The 24,668-nt window shown below is 36.1% G+C and overlaps 1 protein-coding gene across 10 annotated transcripts in view; it reads left to right on the top strand.

Moving 5' to 3' along the window:
- Window positions 1–24,668, top strand: part of PPIP5K2 (diphosphoinositol pentakisphosphate kinase 2) — a 77,092-nt gene that overhangs the window by 26,432 nt on the left and 25,992 nt on the right. For 7 of the 10 annotated variants that reach the window (XM_043913731.1, XM_043913722.1, XM_043913724.1 and 4 more), the window contains exons 11-21: window positions 1,588–1,674; window positions 2,204–2,279; window positions 2,363–2,472; window positions 3,012–3,097; window positions 5,077–5,202; window positions 5,337–5,458; window positions 5,727–5,909; window positions 10,846–10,987; window positions 12,754–12,977; window positions 22,532–22,659; window positions 23,244–23,358. In XM_043913731.1, the coding sequence (XP_043769666.1) occupies window positions 1,588–1,674; window positions 2,204–2,279; window positions 2,363–2,472; window positions 3,012–3,097; window positions 5,077–5,202; window positions 5,337–5,458; window positions 5,727–5,909; window positions 10,846–10,987; window positions 12,754–12,977; window positions 22,532–22,659; window positions 23,244–23,358 (1,399 nt within the window). The remainder of the gene's footprint in view (window positions 1–1,587; window positions 1,675–2,203; window positions 2,280–2,362; window positions 2,473–3,011; window positions 3,098–5,076; window positions 5,203–5,336; window positions 5,459–5,726; window positions 5,910–10,845; window positions 10,988–12,753; window positions 12,978–22,531; window positions 22,660–23,243; window positions 23,359–24,668) is intronic. The other 3 variants (XM_043913723.1, XM_043913727.1, XM_043913730.1) reach the window with 1 other exon arrangement.

Below are 24,668 nucleotides of genomic sequence, written 5' to 3' on the forward strand. Positions count from 1 at the left end.
ATTATTTATTTATTTTACTTTACAGCATTGTATTGGTTTTGCCATACATTGACTTGAATCCGCCATGGGTGTACATGTTTTCCCCATCCTGAACCCCCTCCCAACTCCCTCCCCATCCCAGCCCTCTGGGTCATCCCAGTGCGCCAGGCCCGAGGATTCCATGGGCTATTTAGAATGAAGGTGTTTCCCAGGTGATTCAGTGGTAAAGACTCCTCCTGCCAATGCAAGGAAATGCAGGATCCCTAGAGTCAGATCCCCTGATCGAGAAGATTCCCTGGAGGAGGAAATGGCAACCCACTCCAGTATTCTTGCCTGGAGAATCCCAGGGACGGGGAGCTTGGTGGGCTGCTGTCTACGGGGTCGCACAGAGTCGGACACGACTGAAGCGACTTAGCAGCAGCAGCAGCAGCCTGGAGAATTCTTGCCTGGAGAATCCCAGGGACAGAGGAACCTAGTAGGCACCGGTCCATAGAGTCATGAAGAGTTGCACACGGCCAAGCAACTGAGCACTCACACATGCATTTAGACTAAAGATCTTTTCTGTTGTTAAAATTCCCAAAAAAATTTTGGATAATTATAGAACTGTTGAATTAAGCCATAAGAATAAAGGAGGTGCCAGGAGATATATTACTTAAAGGCTCATGGTCAGTGGTTTACAGTTTTCGTGCTCTCAGCATGTAAAGGAAAAATACAGTTATATCTTGAAGTAAATTAATTAGACCAGTATTGCCAAAGTGTGTTATAAAATTTCTAGGGAAACTTACTACCTGAAATTCACTTGTTATTCATGTGAGCTAGAGCTTTATGTTAGCATGTTAAATATTCTGAGGATTCCTGATTGGGGCAGAAGAGAGGACAAAAACACTTAATTTTGTTTTTAAACCAGTATTTCCAAACGTATTTAATACAAAATATATTTTCGGGTAACTTACTCTAGAGAGTTGTGTTCTGTGTCTCATAATTTGACAAATGGTAATTTAAACCCTCCCTTGTGGCTCAGCTGGTAAAAAATCCGCCTGCAACGTGGGAGACTTGGGTTGGGAAGATCCCCTGGAGAAGGGAAAGGATATCCCTTCCAGTGTTCTGGCCTGGAGAATTCCATGGGGTCGCAAAAAGTCAGACACCACTGAGCGACTTTCATCCTTCTTTCATTCTTACTAAGACACTTTTATCTTTCAGTAATTTAAGTTTGAAATTCTTTTCTTCTTACTTGGGCAAAATAAATATAGCAGCTTTATTTTGTTTGATTTAATGAAATCTCTCTGTATAATGATCTACCACACTGGGCAGGTAATTAATGAAGTTAGGGAATTATAGTCCATTTGCTTGTATCCAAAGTTAGTATAGTCATCTCTGGAGAAGCAAGTATTACATAGTTTGATATTACTCCACTCCAGCCTCTTAAATTCTTTTTAGGATTGACTTCATAAAATTAAAGCTAGTTGTTACAAGCGCTATTCTTAATGGGAACGTTATCTTGAAGTGGTAAAAGATAGTTCCAAATAAAAAATTAGATGTATTAATCTTAGTTATATAACACAAATCTTTGTTAGAAAATTGAGAATGTTGTTTTTTTTTTAACTTAAGGATGGAACTTAGATGTGTCATAGCCGTCATTCGTCATGGGGATCGAACACCAAAGCAAAAAATGAAAATGGAAGTGAGGCATCAAAAGTATGTTTAAAGGGGAATAATTTAATTCACAGGATGTGATAATTCAAGATTTCTGATGGATGCTTATCTATTTTGATTAATACATCATGAGGAAAGACTGCCACTATTTCTTGACCAGTAATATTTTAACCACTGGAAAATAAAATCAAAACAAAATCCATCTTAAATTGTGTGTATCCGTATCATAAAATTACTGTAGCAATATATCCATAAATGGTCATCATCCTGACTTAGCTGTTATTTAGTGTTGTAAAGATGAAAATTAGTAGAATGGAAGTTTATTACTTTATTCAGTTAATCTAGTGATTATTAGTTTAATATGGTTTAGGAAAATACTAAGTTTTATCAGTCAAATAAAAGAGTAAAACTGTAGAGTGAAAGAGAGCACACCGTGTGTGAAGTCCATAGACCCCAAGTCCATTATTTGTTACTATTACCTTAGTCCCTTATCTATCTTTTATTATAACTACTTGTTTTATAGAGATAATATTATTGCAAATGCCTAACAGTATTCTGTCTCTTTCATAAGATTCTTTGATCTCTTTGAAAAGTGTGATGGATATAAATCTGGGAAATTAAAACTCAAAAAACCAAAACAATTACAGGCAAGTGCATTTGCTTTCTTGTTGGGTTTTAAACTACTAATGGCAAAATTACATAAAAATTCAGTTCTTTATTCCCTTTACAGGAAGTGCTGGATATTGCACGACAACTTCTTATGGAACTTGGACAAAATAATGATTCTGAAATTGAAGAAAACAAATCAAAACTTGAACAACTTAAGACTGTGTTAGAGATGTAAGTATCTTTTTGAAACCTTTAATTTTGATAACTACTTATAGTGCTCTTATTTTTTTTAAATATGTATGACTTTTCATGTTAATTTCCTTCACAGTTTGATCTATTTTGCTTTTTCTCACTGTAAATCAGGTGAAATTAGTGAAAGTCTACTAAGTTTTTATTTTTACCAGTGAGAAAAGAGATCATTACACTGAAGGTTCTGTTTTATAATGGTATTAATTTTGATGAGACCATCAAAAGAGAACATCACATTTGGATTGTCGGTGAAGTACTACGTAGGATGAAGATCACATTGTTATGTTAACCATAGACTCAGTGCTGTTTAAATGAAATATAACTTCACATTATGTTTTAATCAGGTGAAATTGGTACCACCAATATTCCTTTTACAAGATTTATTTCTTTGACCACTCAAAATTTTTTAAAAAGTCGTTATTTTAATTTTTAAAAACAAGCTAGATTTTAGTTTTTCTTTAGGAGGTTGTATTGCGTGCTTATTAAATATTCTCTGTTGTATTTGCCATTTTATTTTTCAGGTATGGCCATTTTTCTGGAATAAATCGTAAGGTCCAGTTAACCTATCTCCCTCATGGTTGTCCTAAGACATCTAGTGAAGAAGAGGGTATGTCACTATTAATGCCTATTAGTTTTTAATTATATGTAGGAACTTGCTACTCATTGTTGATTACCCTTTTAATCTTCTGTCAAATAGTTTAGGGGTTGGCATGCTGAATAGAGGAAGAATAATGTACAGCTTTGGTAACTGTGTTTTCTATCCTTAAAATAAAAGGTCTTTTACCTTTTCTCCTTTAGGTAAAGGATACCTTTTATTATTTTAAAAACTGCTTAGGAGTGCTCTTTTGTTCTTTATTATTTAATGGGTCCCTAACCCATACAGGGTAAAAAGGAAGAAAACTCAAGAAGTAGGAAAAGAATATTTGAAAAAATACACCGTCACCATGTTTCTAAAGCAGATATTTTTCTCCACTCAATAAATCAGAATAAGCATTTAAAATGAGTCTCCTAAGAGCAGTGAGCACAAAAATCCATAAGTTCATTTACTTTTCAAAAGAAAAATGGTCAAGTGTTGGGGAGCCATTTTATGGAGAAATGGAGATGCCCAGTACAATAATAATCAGTCTTGCCTGTCACACTGGCAGAGTGTTTTCTTATTTTATTCTTTTTTCAAATGGTAATAAGGAATGCTGATGAAAATGCAGTGTGACAGAATTTTATCCACTGGTAGGACTGTAAATTGACAATAACTCTTTGAAAAGTAATTTGGCAGTACATACCAAAAACTTCATGAGACTTCCCTAGTGGTCCAGTGGTTAAGCCTCCACGCTTCTGCTGTAGGTGGCGTGGGTTCCATCCCTGGTCGGTGACCTGAGATCCTGCACGTTGCGTGGTGCGGCTGGAGGGTGGGTTGCAGGGGAAAGTTCAAAAATTTTTCATATACTTTGACCTTAATTATACTTAAAAGAATCTATCCCAATGGGATAGTCAGATCTTGAGAGAAAGATCTTCTATAGGGATATTCACAGTGGCCCACTATTTATAGGAGCAAAACTTGAAGTAAAGATTAAATGCAAGCCGAAATTTGACTATGTTGGTCTTTATTCTGAAAGTTCGTATATTGCTCTCTTGTCACACTGCATGATTAGTAACAATGCAGATTAATTTTCTATATTTTGATGTTTATATCAAAAGCATTCCATAAATAACTGTAATTAAAAGTCAGTTAATTGTCTTTATTATAAGTGAATGTTGGCTTGCATGTACAATTACTGACTAGCCCCAGGGTAAAGGATGATTTTCTATCACTTTTAGTGAATCATTAAATTCTTTAGTGTTTTTTGTGCTACTTTTAAAATGACCTTTATTAAAATAAAATGACCTTTGTTTCTGGAGCCCAACACAGATCTTAGGACATAATAAAGAGTAGGTCAAAATTCAGGATAGAAACTCAGACGTCCTCTGTGTCTGAGAAAATACTTTGTTCTGGAACATACAGATTCTACCACTCCAAATTTAAAAAGTTGTTCTTGGCTATATTTTATTGTGTATCTCACTCGTAAGTGTAAATTATAATAAATATTAAGCTCTGTTGTCTCATATCTTCTTAAAAGTTATACAAATCACTGGTTACTAATCATAAAAATGTATATATCTTCTTCCCTTCAGATAAAATTACCTTTTGTGTGGCAGCACTGCAAAGACAAGGTCTGAACCTGTCATCAGGGAGCTCTTAACCTAGCATATCTAGTACAACTAAAAACATCCTGCAAATGCCGTTGGCCCTCATACCATTTTGAGAGCAGGGAAGGGAGAAGTTTCCTTTCAGAAAACTGGGCAAGAGCCTTCTTTCTAGAGTATGGGAGAGATTTTGAAATTTTAGTAAGATTTTAATAAGTGAAGCAAGTGGTATTCCTAGTAGAAGCAACAGCCTACAAAGGATAGATATGTTTAAGGAACAAATTAATCTACATAAGGCCCGCATTCCACTGCAGAAGAGACAAAAAGAAAAAAAATAATCATGAAATGTATCTGTTTAAAAGAAGAAAACTTGACATTTGCTCTATCCATTCACATGTATCTTAGACAGCCGACGAGAAGAGCCGTCCTTGCTTCTGGTTCTAAAGTGGGGAGGAGAACTAACCCCTGCAGGCAGGGTCCAGGCCGAAGAACTCGGAAGAGCTTTCAGGTGTATGTATCCTGGAGGTCAAGGTAAATCTTAGCGTTTCTTTACTTGAGTCAGATTCATACATCGTCTTTCCATATCCTCATTTTCAGATGTTATTAAGTATAGAAATACAGTGAGATAAAAATATAGCTTAAGTGATTTGAGGATTTATTTTCAGGAGATTATGCAGGATTTCCTGGTTGTGGTTTACTTAGATTACATAGTACCTACCGACATGACCTTAAAATATACGCCTCTGATGAAGGACGAGTTCAGATGACTGCAGCTGCTTTTGCAAAGGTACAAATAAATGTTTTTAGAATTATTAAAATTTTCATCTGATATAGCATTTTAAAAGATTTTTACTGAGGTAATATTTTAATATTCTAAATTCGAGACTTCAGACTAAAACCCTGAAATGACCATGACAATTTGTGTTAATAAAGTTTGTTGTAACAGTAAGCGTATACCCTGTGAAATTCTGCATGTAACAAAATAGTAATTAAGATGCCTTCTGTTTTGCATACTAATTCTTAAATCTCTTTTGGCTTTTATTTAATGTGTTTAGGGTCTGTTAGCTCTAGAAGGAGAACTTACACCCATTCTTGTTCAGATGGTGAAAAGTGCAAACATGAATGGCCTTTTGGATAGTGATAGTGATTCTTTGAGCAGTTGTCAGCAACGTGTAAAGGCAAGACTTCATGAAATACTTCAGAGAGACAGAGATTTTACTGCAGAAGATTATGAAAAGGTGGGTCAGTGTCTGATGTCTTTTTCTCAATATTATGTTTGTGAAATTCATCCATATTTTTGAGAATTTCCATAGTTGGTTAATTTTCATTTCTATGTAGTATTGTTTTCAGAGGTTGGCAAACTTTTTCTGTGAAAGGCCAGATGGTAAATATTTTACACCTTGCAGATCACATATAGTTACTTGTTGCATTATTCTTTACTTTTTTTAAACTACCTTTTAAAAATTGTAAAAACCATTTCTTAGCTCATAGACTATTACAGGTCATGTTTGGCCTACAGGTCATAGTTTGTTGATCTGTATTCTATTTTATGAATATGCTCCAATTTATATATGCTTTCCAGTATTACAGTTTGGGGCTGTTACAGTTAATGCTGCCATGAATATTCATATATACCTCCTCATGTAGATGAGCACGTTTCTCTTGGTATATCATATTCTAGGAGGGCAAGTGTTGTGCCTCGCAGTGTGCTTATATTTCAGCATCAGTATGTGATGTCAAACAGCTTTCCAAAGTCACTGAAGCAATTTACACTCCCACCAGAAGTCTGTGAAAATTGTCATTGCCCTACATGTCTCTATTCTCAGTAATTTTGGACTATTCAATTTTCACTGTTCTGAAGGTGGATGTATGGTAGTACCTTACTGTGGTTTTAATACTCAATTGACCATTTAAGTACCTTCTTTCATGAAGTCTACTCTTCAAGTCGTCCTTTTTTACTACTAGTTGCCTGTGTTTTGCTTAATGAATGGTAGAATTTCTTTGAATATTTTGGATATGAGCTCTTTGTTATACATATTCTAAGTACTACCACAACTAGGTGTTCTTTTCACTTTGGCTCCGTCTCTTCATTCTTTCTGAAGTTATTTCTCCAATGATCTCCAGTAGCATATTGGGCACCTACCGACCTGAGGAGTTCCTTTCAGTGCCCTGTCTTTTTGCCTTTCTATACTGTTCATGGGGTTCTCAAGGCGAGAATACTGAAGTGGTTTGCCATTCCCTTCTCCAGTTGACCATGTTTTTTAGAACTCTCCACATGACCCACCCACAACACCATTTAGGGCTTGGGTGGCCCCACATGGCATAACTCATGGTTTTATTGAGTTAGACAAGGCTGTGGTCCGTGTGATCAGTTTAGGTTAGCTTTCTGTGATTGTGGTTTTCAGTCTGTCTGCCCTCTGATGGAGAAGGATAAGAGACTTATGGAAGCTTCCTGATGGGAGAGGTTGACTGTTGGGGAAACTGCATCTTGTTCTGATTTGCAGAGCGATGCTCAGTAAATCTTTCATCCAGTTTTCTGTTGATGGGTGCATTGTTTGGCCACTCACAAGCAAGTCTGGCTCAGTCTCCCACTGTCCTCCAAAGTCAAATTCTCTGGGGCTTCTCAGTCCCTTTGCCGGATACCCAGGTTGGGAATCTGTTGTGGGTCCTAGAACTTTCTTAACAGTGTGAGTATTTCTTTGGTATAATTGTTCTGCAGTTTGTGGGTCATCTGCTGGGCAGCCCTATGGTGGGGCTCGTGACGACCTCCTCCAAGAGGGCTTATGCCACACGCTGGGTGACCCCGGTCTGCTGCAGTCAGAGCCCCTGTCCCCATGGCAGGCCACCGCTGACCTGTGTCTCTGCAAGAGACACTCAGACACTCACAGGCAGGTCTGATCAGTCTCTGTGTGTTCAGGGCATTTTAATTTATTATTTATAATACCTTTTTCTAACAAGGGCGTCATAGGATATGCCCGTGTATGGTCTTCTATAAATTTTTTTTTCATGCTCATTTATCGGCCATACAGCTAAAAATTGACTTTTGTATGTGCCATTAGATAAGGATATCAAAGTTGGTATTTCCCACCAACCATATGTACATCCAGGTGTCTCAACACCATGTACTAAAAAGACTATCCTTTCCCACTACCTTGTAGGATCAGCTTTATCATATGTGTGTAGTTTCTGGAACATACTCCTTTGTTGACTTTTCTGCCATTGAATGAGATCTCCCAAATCCTACATGGGTCCTTCTTCAAGTTTTCTTGACTTTTCTTGTATTTCCATATGAAGTTTAAAATAAGCTGGCCAAAGGTCTTGTTGGGATATTGATTTAGATTGAATTAGATCTTTAGTTTGTAAAAAAACATATTTTTAAAAAAATATTTGTATTATAAATGGTACCTCTAAAACAGTTACTGTCTGTTGCTGCTATGTACAAAGCTTTTTTAATATTGACTTCATATATGTCAACTATATTAAACTTATTTATTAACTTGGTTATTCATTAACTTGGTAATGTATCTCGGTTTTTAAAAAAACCTTTCCAAAAGATATCCACAGCTTTTTGTCTTCCTTTCTAATCTTTATGCTTTTAATTCTTTTTCTTGCTATGCTTTAATTGCTAGCACCATCAAAGTCATATTAAATTGAGTGGCTTTTCTGTGTTTGTTCATATTCTCAAAGGGAAAGCTTTTTTAACACTGTGCATTAAGTATGATCTCTGCAGATTTTTGTTGAAAGAGTTTTTGTCATGACAAGTTTTTACATTTTATATTCTCTTTCTGTTTGTTAAATATATGATTTTTGATTGAGTCTACCTTGGTTTCTAGAATAAAGTCATTTCAAAACTACATATCTCACTGGTTTGGGTTTACTAATATTTTTGGTTAGGAGTTTTAGATTTATGTTCATGAGTTGAATTGACCTTTATTTTTTTAATCCCTGTTGTCTTTGTCTGCTTTCAATATCAAGATTATGCTGTTTTCATAAAATTAGGGAGTCCTCCTTGGAGGGAATAATTCATGTATATATATTTCATTAGATGTTTGGTAAAATTTACTGATAAATCCCGTGGGCATTTTCTTTATGGGAAAACTTATAATTATGGTTCCTAGAGTAATTTAGTAGTTTTTATTTATTGTATCTTGTGTCTGTATTGTTACATTTGTCTAGAAATATGTTTATACAGTCCTCTTGAGTTCTTTGTAATGTCTGCAAGATCAGTAGAGACACTTCTTTTTGTTTCATAACATTGTAGTCTTTCTCCCCCCTTTTTTTTCTTAATCACTTTTGCCATAGTTGATGAGATTTATTAGTCCTGTAAAAGAGCTGTCTTTCAGATTTATTGGTTCCCTAAATTATATGCTTGTTTTCAGTTTTATTAATTTTTATTGTTTAATTTATTCCTTCTACTTCTACAGTTTTATTTTGCTCTAACTCTTAAAAACTAATGTCCCTAGAAGGATGTTTATTAAATCATGCATGTTCCGTCTGTTCTAAAACACACACTCTATGCCATAAATTTCCCTTTATACACTGTTTTGGCTGTGTTCATAAATTGAGGTTTGTGCCATTTCGGGCATTTTCTAATTGTGATTTCCTTGATCATAGGTTATTTAGAAGTGTACTTTTATAATTTCCAAACCTATACATTTTTAAGTTATATTTTTGTTATTTCTAACTTTATATCATTTTGGTAAAAACAGATAGTCTTCCTGATATTTTTTGGTCTGTTTTTTCTTTCTTTACTATTGTATGTTAAATTTCCCACCTGTAACTATGGATTTTTCTTGTCTTTGTACTCTTTTAATCTTTGTTTTATGTGTTTTGATGCCATGCTATTAAGTGCATACAAATTAAGAATTGGTATGTTTCAATGAGTATTTTTTTGCCTCAGAATACTTTGAGATTAATATAGCTGCAAAAATTTTTCCTTCCACTTGGTTTTTGTATAACACCCTTCGTGTCTCTTAGTCTTTCTGAAACTATTTTTAGATGCATCTCTTAAAATCTGCATGTAGTTTTTTTTAGTTTTGAAAATCGTTGTTTAGGGCAGTTATTTCATTTGTATTATAAAATACTCAAATTTATGTATGAATCTATTATCCTGTTAAGTGCTTTATATTTATACTGCCTATTTTTATTTTTCTCTCCTTTCTTGCTTCATTGGAATTGGTACTTTTTATTTATTTATTTCCCTGGTAGTTTTAAAATTGTGTTTGACTTTATTATTTGTTTTGTCATTACCCCAGAGTAACAGTACGCTTTAATGACATCTACCAATTGAATGTTTACATCATGCTCTTACCCTCTTCCTGGACAAGGCAAGGACTCTGGAATGAGAGTGTTTTTCAAACTTATACTTGAATAAGAGTCATCTAAGGTCTTGTTAAAAATGCGGACTACAGTTTGTAACTTTTTTGAACCCCAAATGCAGTGTTTACCAGAGTTCCACCTCTGGAAATCCTGGACTTCACTTTTGTCCAAGCTTCAGTCTTTAGCTTGACCCAAATTAATTAGTTCACCATAACAAGAAGTGGAATTCCACTTTACATTTTTTGTATTTATAGAAACTTATTTAGGGTTGAATTGCCAAGCAAAGTTTCAACAGTGAAAATTGAAACTGTTTTGTCATTAATGGCTTTTGTTGACTTGGAAGAAATCTCATCACAAAGGCGTTTACATGATGGTTAAGAGCTCAGGTCTCTAGCCAGGTTACCCGCTTTTTTATGCCACTGTTTACATACTAGTGGTTTGATCTTGGGAAAGGTGCTTTAATCTTTCTTAAGTACCTCATCTGGGAAAAGTGATGATAATCATAGCCTTAGGGTTATTACTTGTCAATATGTGTCAAATGATTAAACCATATTTTCAAATACCAAGTGAGTCAGTAAAATATCACTATGTTAGCATAAAATCTCTTTTTAAGTTAGAGCACTTTTGTTAGATTTTCCCTGTGGATAATCTAATGTTTGCTAAGGTTTAGGATTTTTTTAACATGAAATTTTTAGTTTTTTATTTCCTCCTCTATATCTGCAGACTTAATTTAACTACAGATCTGGGGATTTGTAGTTTGAATTTAATCTCCAGCTACTAGAAAATTTTGTATATTGTCCTTTTGGTCAGTTGAGCATAACCAGATATAAAAATGTATACTCTATTCATTTGTAGCTTACTCCATCTGGAAGCATTTCTCTTATCAAATCAATGCATTTAATTAAAAATCCTGTAAAGACCTGTGACACGGTGTATTCCTTGATACAAAGTTTGACTTCTCAAATCAGACATCGAATGGAAGATCCCAAATCATCAGGTAAATATTGTTTTCCTTGGGTCAGAAAATAAAAATCACTATCCCATTTCTGTAAACATTTTAAAATAAGATTCACCAATCATAAAAAAGCTTTAATGCTATCAGTTCAGTTCAGTTGCTCAGTCGTGTCCGACTCTTTGTAACCCCATGGACCGCAGCACGCCAAGCCTCCCTGTCCACCACCAACTCCCTGAGTTTACCCAAACTCATTTCCATTGAGTTGGTGATGCCATCCAACCATCTCATCCCCTGTTGCCCCTTCTCCTCCCACCTTCAATCTTTCCCAGCATCAGGGTCTTTTCAAATGAGTCAGTTCTTTGCATCATCAGGTGGCCAAAGTATTGGAGCTTCAGCTTTAGCATCAGTCCTTCCAATGAATATTCAGGACTGATTTGCTTTAGGATGGACTGGTTGGATCTCTTTAAAGTCCAAGGAACTCTCGAGAGTCTTCAACACCACAGTTCAAAAGCATCAATTCTTTAGCACTCAGCTTTCTTTACAGTCCAACTCTCACATCCATATGACTACTGGAAAAACCATAGCCTTGACTAGATGGACCTTTGATGGCAAAGTAATGTCTCTGCTTTTAATATGCTGTCTAGGTTGGTCGTAACTTTTCCTTCCAAGAAGCAAGCGTCTTTTAATTTCATGGCTGTAGTCACCATCTGCAGTGATTTTGGAGCCCAAAAAATAAAGTTTGCCACTGTTTCCCCATCTGTTTGCCGTGAAGTGATGGGACCGGATGCCATGATCTTAGTTTTCTGAATGTTGAGCTTTAAGCCAACTTTTTCACTCTCCTCTTTTCACTTTCATCAAGAGGCTCTTTAGTTCTTCTTTGCTTTCTGCCATAAGGGTGTCATCTGCATATCTGAGGTTATTGATATTTCTCCCGGCAGTCTTGATTCCAGCTTGTGCTTCATCCAGCCCCGAGTTTCTCATGATGTACTCTGCACAGAAGTTAAAGAAGCAGGGTGACAATATACAGCCTTGACCTACTCCTTTCCTAATTTGGAACCAGTCTGTTGTTCCATGTCCAGTTCTAACTGTTGCTTCCTGACCTGCATACAGATTTCTCAGGAGGCAGGTCAGGTGGTCTGGTATTCCCATCTCTTTCAGAATTTTCCTCAGTTTATTGCTATATCTAAGTATTATTTAAGTTAATATATATCCAGCAAAAGAATAATAGCAAAGTTATAGTTGCTTTTAACTATGGTAGTGTGAGAAAGATAATAAAACATTGTTAGTTGATTAATTATGTAGCATTACCGTACAGTTGGGGCTTGCCTGGTGGCTCAGTGGTAAAGAATCTGCTTGCTAATGCAAGAAACAGATTCGATCCCTGGGTGGGGAAGATCCCCTTGAGAAGGAAATAGCAACCCACTTCAGTATTCTTGCCTGGGAAATCCCATGGATAGAGGAGCCTAGCAAGCTATAGTCCATGGGGTCATAAAGAGTTGGACACGACTGAGTGACTAAAGAACAAACAAAAAACCATACAGCTGAGCAGCAAACAGGCAGCATGATAAGAAGGAGAAAGCAGTAGGAAGGAGATCTGTGCTCTGGTGCTGAGAGTGGCTTAGTTAATAACGTGGGAAACTGATGTATGTAACATATGGAAAGGTCTTTTATAAAAACACTTTCTAACCCATGTATTTGTACCTTTATTCAAATCTACAGAATATATGGTTGCTAATAGTATATGCCTATGATGATATTTCCTAGCTTGTTAACAAGTTTAATATAGTAAAATTGTTATGTTGTTTTAGATATTCAGCTTTATCATAGTGAGACCTTAGAGCTCATGCTCCGTAGATGGTCCAAGTTGGAGAAAGACTTTAAGACAAAAAATGGAAGATATGATATTAGCAAGATCCCTGACATATATGACTGTATAAAATATGATGTCCAACATAATGGCTCCTTGAAATTAGAAGACACGATGGAATTATATAGGCTTTCAAAGGCATTAGCAGATATAGTTATCCCTCAGGTAAGTAATTTCTACATTTCAATTTTCTGGTACTTTTCTATAGATATTTTTAAAGTATCTATCCACTGTTAAGAGAGAGTTGGTTTCTGTGCCTCAGTAAACCTATAACTTTAAAAAGGAAATTGAGTTGTTATGAATTTACAAAAACTTCTTGTATTAAATCACTGTTTGATTTTTTAATAGTTTGTAATGACCTTTTAAAATTTAAGAATTGATACTCTTAAAGAATAGTTAAAAAATAAAGAACAACTGAAGATACGATGGGATAAATCACTTTAGTATTTATTGAGCGTTTATTGTGTGCATGCCAGTGCTGTGCTATGGGAATGCGTGTAGAGTGGGAGATAAAGGTAGTTGTGTCTCTATATTAATTTTGGAAGTTGTTTTTTTTTTTTTACTTTATGTGAAAATATTTTGAATATTTAGAGGTCAAGATGTAAATAGTTCTTCGTATGGTGTGGTAGAGGGGTCTTTTCATTATAGCAGAGTAAAAATAAAGATGTACTAAAATTCAGATAACTAAAATTAAACATGGAATCAGATTGATAATAACAAGTCAAGTGACAAAACAAGTTGAGATAAGAGATGTGTCAGAAGAAAACAGTGACAGATACCGTTTGGAGATCTTTTCTCACCTTCCACTCAAAGGTTATTTGGACATTGTGAAAGGGAGATTGGAGTAAGTCACACATTTCCAACTGTGAACCGAGGTTACAAACAGGAGAAGAAATGCAGTTGATTCTTGAATAACATGGGTTTGAACTGTAGTGCATCCACTTACATGTGGATTCTTTTCAATAGTAAATGCTACAGTACCGTGCGATCCACAGATCCATGATTGGTGCATCTGCTGTGGATGCAGAGCCACAAATAAGTTACACTTAAATTTTCAGTGGCATGGAGGGTTGGCACTCCTAACCTCCACGTTGTTCAGGAGTCACTGTACATGAAAAGTGTAAGGATTGTATATTTTAAAAAAAGCCTCACTTAAAGATACTCATATGTAGAAAACAATAGGGAAGTTCTTTAATAACTAAAACTGGAGCTACTGTATGATCCAGCAATCCCTTTCCCTGCCATAGATCCAGAAAAGATAAAAACTCTTATTTCAAAAAGATGCATGCACCCCAATGTTGATAGGAGTGCTCTTTATAATAACCAAGACATAGAAACAACTGAAGTGCCCATCAACGTATGATTGGTTTAAGATATGGTGTATACATGTATACATGCATGTGGAATATTACTCAGCCATAAAAATAAAATATTGCTGTTTGCAGCAACATGGATGGACCTAGAGAACATTGTACTAAGTGAGTTAAGTCAGAGAAAGACAGATGTTATATCACTTGCATGTGGAATCTAAAAAATAATACAATTGAATCAATATTAAAAAGTGGAAGCAGACTCATATACATAGAAAACAAACTTACAGTTACCAAAATGGAAGGAGAGAGGGGAAGGAATAAATAAAAAGTATGGAATATAAACTACTATGCATAAAATAGATAAGTAACACAAATTTACTGTATAGCATAGGATACTATATTCAGTATCTTCTAGTAACCTATAGTGGAAAATAATCTGAAAAATATATACATAAAAAACTGAATCACTTTGCTGTACAATTGAAACTAACATAGTACTGTAAATCCCCACTACAATTAAAACTGCAGTTTCCCTTTCCTAATATCACAGAATGTCCATGAAAAACTATAGAGGCTTTGAAAAATTGGGAATTCAGACTTCACAACTAAGTATGTGTGTACCTGTTAAAGTTTAGCTTATCCTTTCAACATGAAAGAGCAACTTTTTTTCTTTTTGGTCAGTATATATAATGTAGATAATTATAAATACATTGTATAAGTCAGTGATTCGAAAATAAATTGATTTCAAAAGAGGGTAAAAATATCTCATACTTCAAGAATATGCCTTTGGGACTCATTTTAAGAAACACAGACTTAGAAAACAAGAATTGACTCTCTGATAGCATCTTTCATTTGTTAAATAAAAGTTTCGTTGTGCAAAACAGATTTTATTTTACACAATAAAAAGTTGTATTTTTATAGCATTTTAAGATTAATATCAAAATGAACACTAAATTCTACAGAACTCTGTTTTAGCTACATGGTATACATAGAAGATTATAGAACTAACACTGATTTGATTATATCTCTTTCAGTAAAGTTACTAAATCAGCATCTATCTTTGTTATGAAATTCAAGAGAGAATTTATTCAGGTTTTACTTACTAAAAAATTTGAGGAGAATGGATACTCTTAATTCTGATAAGTATGTAATTAGTTTGCCCTGGAAGCATACATAAGACTGGTTTTTTTTCCACTGTATTAAATTGCTTTTACATTATTCCAGGCTCAGTGCATCTTATTTGTACTTACTCTTAAAATGAAGATTATTTTAAAGTATACTTTTAACAGATAAGCTGTAAATATGTGACCCTCTGAAATATTTTTGTTTTGTAGCTGTATGCATTTGTCAAGGTGGGCTTTCAATATATCTTAACGTCTCACCTACTTGGTGGCTAAATAGATACACTGAGGATGTATTAGCATAATCATGTCTTGTACATGGCTTCTTCAATCTCAAGCTTCTTCTTTCTCAATTATGTATACTAAGAATTCTAGAGTTGGGAATGGAAAGTTTGTTTCTAAGACTTGGGCTCAAAAGAAAACTTACATATTAATGAGTTTTAGATGATAATTTTTCCTACTTCCAAGGTGTATGTGTTTTAGGTACGTTACTTACATAGATGAAGAAAATGTTTACCATGTCCTTGTAATATAAATATTTATAATGAATTTTTAAAGCTTTGTAATTAAAAGAAACACTAAAGATTAAAAATGGTAAGGAAAAGTTTGAGATATTTACCTCCCTTTTTGGTTTGACATTATTATGCAGAAACGGGATTTCCTCTTTTTTAATGCACAGTTGAATTCAGTTAGTTAAATTTTGTTACTAAAGTCTTCATAAATCTAAAATCATAGACATAGACTTTTTCAATCACTGAACAAATAACTAAAGTTGTAAACATATTTAATTATAATGAAGCTGTAGTTTATAATAAAAAATGAGAAATTTGCATGTTTACTTGACAAAGATATTTCAAGCTTAGAGACTGGATGACTCAGTCAAATAATGTTTTAGTTTGGCTAACTTAGATTGAGAGAGTATCAGTATCTTTGTAAGAAAAAGGTATATGTATTCTGCTATGCCTCAGAAAAAATCTGCTTTCACTCTTACATTGCATTAATTGTTACAACTATGCTTTGTGAATTAATCACGTTGTTGTTGCTCAGTGGCTAAGTCATGTCCGACTCTGCAACCCTATGGACTGCAGCACGCCAGGCTTCCCTGTTCTTCACTGCCTCCCAGAGTTTGCTGAAATTCATGTCCATTAAGTCACTGATGCTATCTAACCATCTCATCCTCTGCCATCCTCTTCTCCTTTTGCCTTCAGTCTTTCCCAGCATCAGGATCTTTTCTTACATAAGATAAACATGATTTATTACTTTTAGTTACTTGAACAGTTAATAGTTGTGATTATGGTATGTATTTTTCCTGTGATAGACTCAACTTTTCAGCCTCAGTCCTTTAAAAATGATACTTAAAAATTGGAAATACCCTGGCAATCCAGTGGCTAGGACTCGGCATTTGCACTGCTGAGGGCCTGGGTTCAATCCCTGCTTGGGGAACTAAGATCCTGCAAGCTGTGTGGCACAGCCAAAAAAAAGAAGGTACTTTAAAAATAGTCAGTGGGATATGACGTCAAGCATCATGGCCATGTAACATGCTCCCTTTGTCTATCCCCTTCAGTCTACAACCAGTAAAATATATACAACTGAACAAAGGTGCCTCTGCTTAACACACCAGGGTACCACAAAATTCTGTCCCTCTTATACCTGAAAGTAGCTGGGCTAGAAAACAGAGCACGTGCCTGTGTTCCCAGACCTCTGGTCCTAGTTGGCTGAGCCTTGAGTCTCAGAGAACGCAGGAGCTTTAGGGGCGGTGGCACACACAACTGCAGCGTCTCAGCTGCAGTGGCACCCATGGCTGTGAGGGACTGGGCGTTAGCGGTCCTGGGGCTGCCACCCCGTCCTTCCAGCCATGGAGGTCCTCCCACTCTGGAGGTAAGAGCTGCAGCTCTCACCACGCTAGCCGTGGCAGCGCCCATGAGCACTAACAACCCTAGACATGAAAGGGGCTCCTGTGATCCTGGCTGCCTTCCCCCGGCTCTTTGTCCCCTTGTAGGGGCGAAGCCTGAGACCTAGGAGACCCTGGACACAGTGGAGGGGTTCCCTTTCCCGGCGGCCTGGGCAGAGACCCTGGCAGCACCCATAGAAACAAGGCACCAGCAACCCTGGAGGCAACAGTAGGGACAAGGACACTGGGTGACCACACCTAGCAGGTGCAGTGGAGTGTCAGAATTTTGTTTCTCAAATACAACCGGTGGCTTAAGAAAAACCAGAAGCTTGTGCTATGGTGCCACCTACTGGAGGAGAGATCAAGATTGCCCGGAGAACTATCAGTTACCTCAGATACGAAGATGACACCACCCTTTTGGCTGAAAGTGAAGAGGAACCAAAGAGCCTCTTGATGAACATGCAAGGGGAGAGTGAAAAAGCTGGCTTAAAACTCAACATTCAGAAAACGAGGATCATGGTATCCAGTCCCATCACTTCATTCATACAGAAGGGGAAACAGTAACAGACTTTGTTTTCTTGGGCTTCAAAAATCACTGCAGATAGCAACTGCAGCCATGAAATTAAAAGATGCTTGCTCCTTGGAGGAAAAGCTATGACAAACCTAAACAGTGTATTAAAAAGCAAAGACATTATTTTACCAACAAAGGTCTATCTAGTCAAAGCTATGGTTTTTCAGTAGTCATGTATGGATGTGAAAATTGGACCATAAATAAGGCTGAGTGCCAAAGGATTGATGCTTTTGAACTGTTGTGTTGAAGACTCTTGAGAGTCCCTTGGACTGCAAGGAGATCAAACTAGTCAATCGTACAGGAAATCAATCCTGAATATTCACTGGAAGGATTGATGCTGAAGCTGAAGCTCCAATACTTTGGCCACCTGATACGGAGAGTCGACTCATTAGAAAAGACCCTGATGCTGGGAAAGACTGAAGGCGGGAGGAGAAGGGGACGACAGAGGCGATGGTTGGATGGCATCACCGACTCAGACAGGAGTTTCTGTAAAGCCTGGGAGATGCTGAAGGACAGAGAGACCTGGCGTGCTGCAGTCCATAGGGTTGCAAAGAGTTTGTGACTGAGCAACAACTGAAGAAGAGAACAAAAACTAACAAATGGGGTTACATCAAACTAAAAAGCCTCTGTACATTAAATATTGAAAAGACAAATTACCAAATGAGAAAAGATATTTGCAAATCATATATTCAATTTGGAGATAATAATCAAAATATGTGAAGAACTCCTACAACTCAGCAAAAAACCCAAATAACCCAATTAAACAGTGAGCTGAAGAGCTAAGAATTTTTCCAAAGAAGACATATAGACTGCCAAGAGACTCATGAAAAGATGTTCATCATCACTAGTTATTAGGAAAATGCAAATCAAAAACAGAATGAGAGATCATCTCAGGCCTGTTAGAATCATCTCAGGCTATTAGCAAAAAGGCAAGAAGTAATAAGTACTGGAAAAGATGTGGAGAAAAGGGAACCCTGGTACACTGTTGGTGGGAGCGTAAATTGGTGCAGCCACTATGGAAAACAGTTTGGACGTCCCTCAGAAACTTAAGAATAGTACTAGTGTATGATCTAGCTGTTCCACTTCTGGGTATTTATCTAAAAAATATGAAGAGAGTAATTTGAATAGATACATACAGCCCTGTGTTCACTGTGGCATTATTTACAATAGCCAAGACATGGAAATTGCCCATTGATGAATGAACGGATGAAGGAGGGTATATAATATTATGGAATATTACCCAGCCATAAAAAAGATATGTGTCATCTTGCCATTTGTGGCAACATGGATGGACCTTGAGGATATTGCATTAAATAAGTCCTTCAGATAAAAACTGATACTATATAATTTCACATAAATGTGAAATATTAAAATTTTTTAAATAAGTGAGCAAACCAAGCAAAAGAAATACACATTTATAAAGAAAAGAGTAATAATTACTAAAAGGGAAAGGAGGTGAATTGAGTAAAGGGGATCATTTGTATGGTAATGGGTGGAAGCTAAGTTTTTGATGTTGCGCATACTGTAGTTTATACAGAAGCTGTATGCATGAAACATGTTATAAACCAATATTACCTCAGTAGACTGAATAGTAAAAATAGCCTCAATGGTATGATGGACGATAAGGATATTTAAAGATTATAATAATATTTGATATAGCTGAATTATCCTTTGGAAATGTTTAAAATACTTTAGCATTTGCAAAGTTTTTAGAATTCATAATATTTTATATGTATTTTTATATGTACATTTTAATAAATGAAATTTAATTAAATTAAAAATAAAAGATTATATTTAATATTAAGATTCTCTTAATTGAGATGGCGACTGAACTAAACTGAACTGAACTGAGATGGCACACATTTGTTGAAGTTGGAAGATCATTTCTTTGGTTATTTGTAGATAATGAAATGCAGAGAGTTCTTTATAATAGTATTTGCAACATAAATTCCAATACTTATTAAATGTGTCACATAATAAACTATCAAATATCTTCAGCTGTTATTTTAGTCAGTTCTTTTTATGGCAAAAATACTATAATTATAAGAGAACTTGAGCATCTAACATAGTTAATTATTTGGTCCTAACTGGTTGTGACAACTTGCTTTTTCAGATCCACAATATATGTCACTGTCTTGAAGGGAAAGAAGTCTTTACTATGAAAATAATATATCTTTGTTGTAAAATTAGAAAATATATGGCCAAAAAGAAATCAATATGGCATTACCAATTAGACAAAAACATTTCACAATTACAGAAAATTCTAAAAGGCCTTTTCCCTTAAAATCATTGACTTTTTTTTCTTTGTAAATTCATATGTATAACAAATATGTTCTTTGCAAAGATGGAACCAGGAAAGCATACTGTTTTACAACCTGATTTTTTTTTTTCTTGGCCTCAAGAAGTTTTTTCCAAATCAGTAGAGCTAAATATACTTCATTTTTCCTAATAGCTGATGAAATACTATTTAACCAATTTTTCACATTTGGAAATGAGGATTCCTTTAATTTCTTACACTTTCCTTATGTATATGTCTTTACGTGCAGTTAAGACTATTTCTGTAGCTCCAGATCTCTTTTACCAGCTTTCTTCCAGGCTCTCAGTGTATGAGAGTGACTGTTTACTTGTACCTTGCCCAATAATGACAGAAAAATTTCCTTTGATGATTTTAAATTTCAGCATTTTCCTTTTGTTTGCACATACATATGCAGTTACATACATATTTCGTATTTTTCATGCCCAGTTTCTTTATGTTGGTGAGATTACCGCACCAACCAAACTTTTGTGTTTAAAGGTAAACGACCCAAGATGTTCCATTTTCATACATCTTCCATGTGTAATCAGTCAACCTTTTTTTTTATTAGGCAGCTTTGAGATTCGTCCATATTAATTTTTTGTCATCTTGGAAGTACCTGATGTAACCTTTAAATACAGGTGTCCCAGAAAAATCTTGGGGAGAGAATGTGTGCCTATTTCTTCCCTCATTATGTCTACTCTTCCTTCTTTCTCTGTCCCTGCTTCCCTCTTCCTTTACCCCCTTTCTGCCTTCTTCCTCTTAAACCTTCTCTTCCTATTTATACACTTATCACAGAGTTTTCTTCAGTTCAGTGGCTCAGTCGTGTCCGACTCTGCGACCCCATGGACTGTAGGTCGCCAGGCTTCCCTGTCCATCTCCGTCTCCCAGAGCTTACTCAAACTCATGTCCATCGAGTTGGTGATGTCATCCAAGCATCTCATCCTCCGTCGTCCACTTCTCCTGCCTTCAGTCTTTCCCAACATCAGGGTCTTTGTAATGAGTCAGTTCTTCGCATCAGGTGGCCAAAGTATTAGAGCTTCAGCATTAGTCCTTCCAATGAATATTCAGGATTGATTTCCTGTAGGATGGACCAGTTGGATCTCCTTGCCGTCCAAGGGACTCCCAAGAGTCTTCTCCAACACCACAGCTCAGAAGCATCAACTCTTCGGTGCTCAGCTTTCTTTATGGTCCAGTTACCATTTACGAAGACAGAGACATGAGCAGTGGAAGCTAGACCATAGAATTAAAGATCCCACCTCCAGGTGGAACCCTCATCTGTCCCGCGGCCGACCGCAGAATGTCCCCCTACCTCCTCTCCAGAGCATCATTCCTTCGTATCTGCTGCCAGAGCCACAGTGCCATTCACTCCAAGGACTGACTTTCCAAAATTCCACACCTGGAGTGACCTCTAGTCGCCCAGCATCCACTTTGTGTCTCCAAATTGTGTAGGACTGCAATCTTTTGATTAGTTTCTGAGAAAACGCAATGAAGCATTTCACTTTTTAAATTTAAAGTGACTAATAAAATATGCAGTTGGTCAGCCCCACAGTTTATTTCTTGCCTGCCACCAGTACCAGTATTTCTTGTCATTCCCTGGGCTTCAACAAGTCGTATCCTAGCCAGTGTTCAGTCTTACTCCCCCAAATGCATGAAACACTTTTCTCCAGGATTTTGGTGAAGATTGGGCTGTGTCTAATTTTGCTGACGCATCTCCCAGATTTCAGAGAACTGCCAGCTTTGCCATGAGTCAAAGCTTAAAGATCTAGTTCTGCTGTTCAGTTTATCAAACCAAAGCTCATTGGAAAAATAGTGTATAGTGTTACTTGTTTTATTATAGCAATTTCCTAATTAAAGCAGTTAATTAATTAATGCAAAAAATTATTTTTTCATGTCAGATCATTTTCTCCTCTATCCCTGTGAACTGTAATTTTTATTACTATTATAGTTACTGTTATCTTAACACTTTTGGTTATAATTTCTCATAAATTTAATTAACTTATAATGGCAATATAGCTCATTAAATTTGATAATTTCATGGCATTTTTGGCTCACCACTCATTAAAACTTTGTATTGGCCAAAGACTAAAATAATTTGTTAACCTTTTTAATCTTTGACATTCAAATAGACAAAAATTTCATGGCTTCAATTTGTATTTCTTTATTGACTATTTGTTCTATGCTTTACTAGCTGTGCACTTAATCCATCTTTCTTTTAGGGTTGTTTCTACATTTAAAACCTTATCGAGTTGAATACTTATCATAACGGTTGCATTCATCATTCATCCTCTCCTCTTTAGAAATTACTTGTTTTTTCAGTTCCACCAAAAAATATTCTTCTAATTACACTGAATAGTTTGGGGACTAATATACTTGAAGTTGTAGAAATGTAAACTAGGAATTGTGTAATGTTCAAAAAAGGCTTAATAAAAATATTTGTTACTCACTAAAATTCTTAAATTTAGTAATACCTTTATTGGAGTTCTTTATTATTATACCCTTTTTCTAATAGTGTGTATTTTCTGCTCAGGAATATGGTATAACTAAAGCTGAAAAACTGGAGATTGCCAAAGGCTACTGTACTCCTCTAGTTAGAAAAATTCGCTCAGATCTTCAAAGGACACAAGATGATGACACTGTAAATAAACTCCATCCTGTGTAAGAGACTGTACTGGTATTTAAGTCTATAGGCATCTGTTTTTGCATACTTGAAATCTAAATTTTTGTTGTTCCTGTGACTAAGGCAGGAGTGTATCACTTGGTACACTGTGGAAATACAGATCACGTAGATGTTCCTAATAGGGAACTTTTCAACCTGTATTCTTTTTGGCTCCAAACTGGAGGAAAAAACTGAGGGACACAGGGAAAAGGGCTGTGTGTTACCATTCACATGCGATCATCAGTGATCATCCTCATTCAGCAGCATTAGCATCTGTGAGCTCCTTTAGTGCTGTGATCTTTCATTATTAATAAAGGTGCTTAAATGGCCTTCTTACAGTGAACTTGACTAATATTAACTCTCCTTTGACTAATCTCAGTGGTCTCAGTTAGTTTCAGTTATCTTCATGTTAGAGAAATGTCTACTAAGAACACCTCAATTTGTGATTGAAAGAGTGATAGATTGACTTACTATGTTCTTTTACTTCTAGAAAGATTAAATTCCATTTTACAAAATAATTTCAGTACTTAATAAGTCTTAACTGTACGGTTATGTTTCAACATTGTCTGCTCCTGACTTTTAGGTATTCCAGAGGTGTTCTGTCACCTGAACGTCATGTCCGTACCAGATTATATTTCACCAGTGAAAGTCACGTACATTCTTTACTGTCTATTCTTCGCTATGGTGCCTTATGCGACGTAAGTAGAATAAGTTACCTCAATCTACTTAACAAATATGTGTTACTGAATTTGTAATCAAATCGCTGACATCATTTTTTATTGTACAGTTTTTAATAATTCATTATTTGCCATCATTTGTCAAGAGTCTACTGTTTACCAAGCACTGTGCTAGATGTTGGAGATAATGACTTGTTTTCTTCCTTCTGGAGAAAACCCCTTTAGGCTAACAATAATACAAAATATTCTAAGTGATCTACAAGCTGGTGACAGAAAGATGAAGAGAAGCTGATGAATTTGCATTATTTAGGGGTTAGAATCGATAGGATTTGGTGTTTGGACGTGTGACTCTTACTTACTGTAACATAATGAATCAATACCAAAGCTTACCGGCTTAAAACAAGTACAGGCATTTTTTTTTTCTCTGTCATGGTTAAATGCTTGACTTGGGTCATTTAGGCAGTTTTGCATTGTGTCTCTCATGAGATTGCAGTCAGACAGTGGCTGGAGCTCAAATCACCTCACAGCTTTTTTCTCATATCTAGTTCTTAATGTGCTGATTGTCAGGTGGGGGCTCAGCTGGGGTTATGGACCAGAATACCTACCATGGCCTCTTCATGTGACCTCAGAATACAGCGTATCCCTCAGAAGATAGCTGCTGAGCTCCAGAAGTGCACTAAGACAAAAAAGAGCAAGCACAAAGTATTTTTAGGATCTAACCTACGAGGTTGCGTGCTTTCAGTTTTACCAAGCATTTTTGGTTGAAGTGGTCACAGAGATCCATCCAGGTTCAGGGAAGGGGAAATGGGCGCATGGTACTAGATGAGTGGAATGTCACTTGTCACTCACTGTAACATGAGGCCTTGGGATTGGACATATTTTGGCGGCCATGTTTGAAAAACAGGGTCTGTCACAGTATCTTACCATACAGTCCACATTTCTCCCACGTGCAGGATTCACTTAATCTCCTCCACAGTATTCCTCTAGGCTTACCTATTATAGCATAAACTTGACCTCCAGGATCTCGTTATCTAAATAGTCCAGATATGGATGGGACTCTTTGGGCAGAACCCCTTGAGTGCTCAGGAGAACTCAGTCTTGTTTCAGAGACCTGTGAAATGAAGACACCAATTATCTGTCTGTCATATATTTGACATACAGCATTGAGAAGCATAGAATAACTGCTGTAGGCAACCTTTTCAAAAAGAGGGGAAAACAGAAGTTACACCATGGTCACTGGTCCATAGCAGTTTTGAAGTGTGCCTAGGTACTTAATGCCCATTCCTTAATCAGGGCTCTGTCATGATGCTAGGAGTTGTTTTTAATGGTTC

This window comes from Cervus elaphus, chromosome 9 (genome assembly GCF_910594005.1).
Source record: "Cervus elaphus chromosome 9, mCerEla1.1, whole genome shotgun sequence".
NCBI classification, from domain to species: Eukaryota; Metazoa; Chordata; class Mammalia; order Artiodactyla; family Cervidae; genus Cervus; species Cervus elaphus.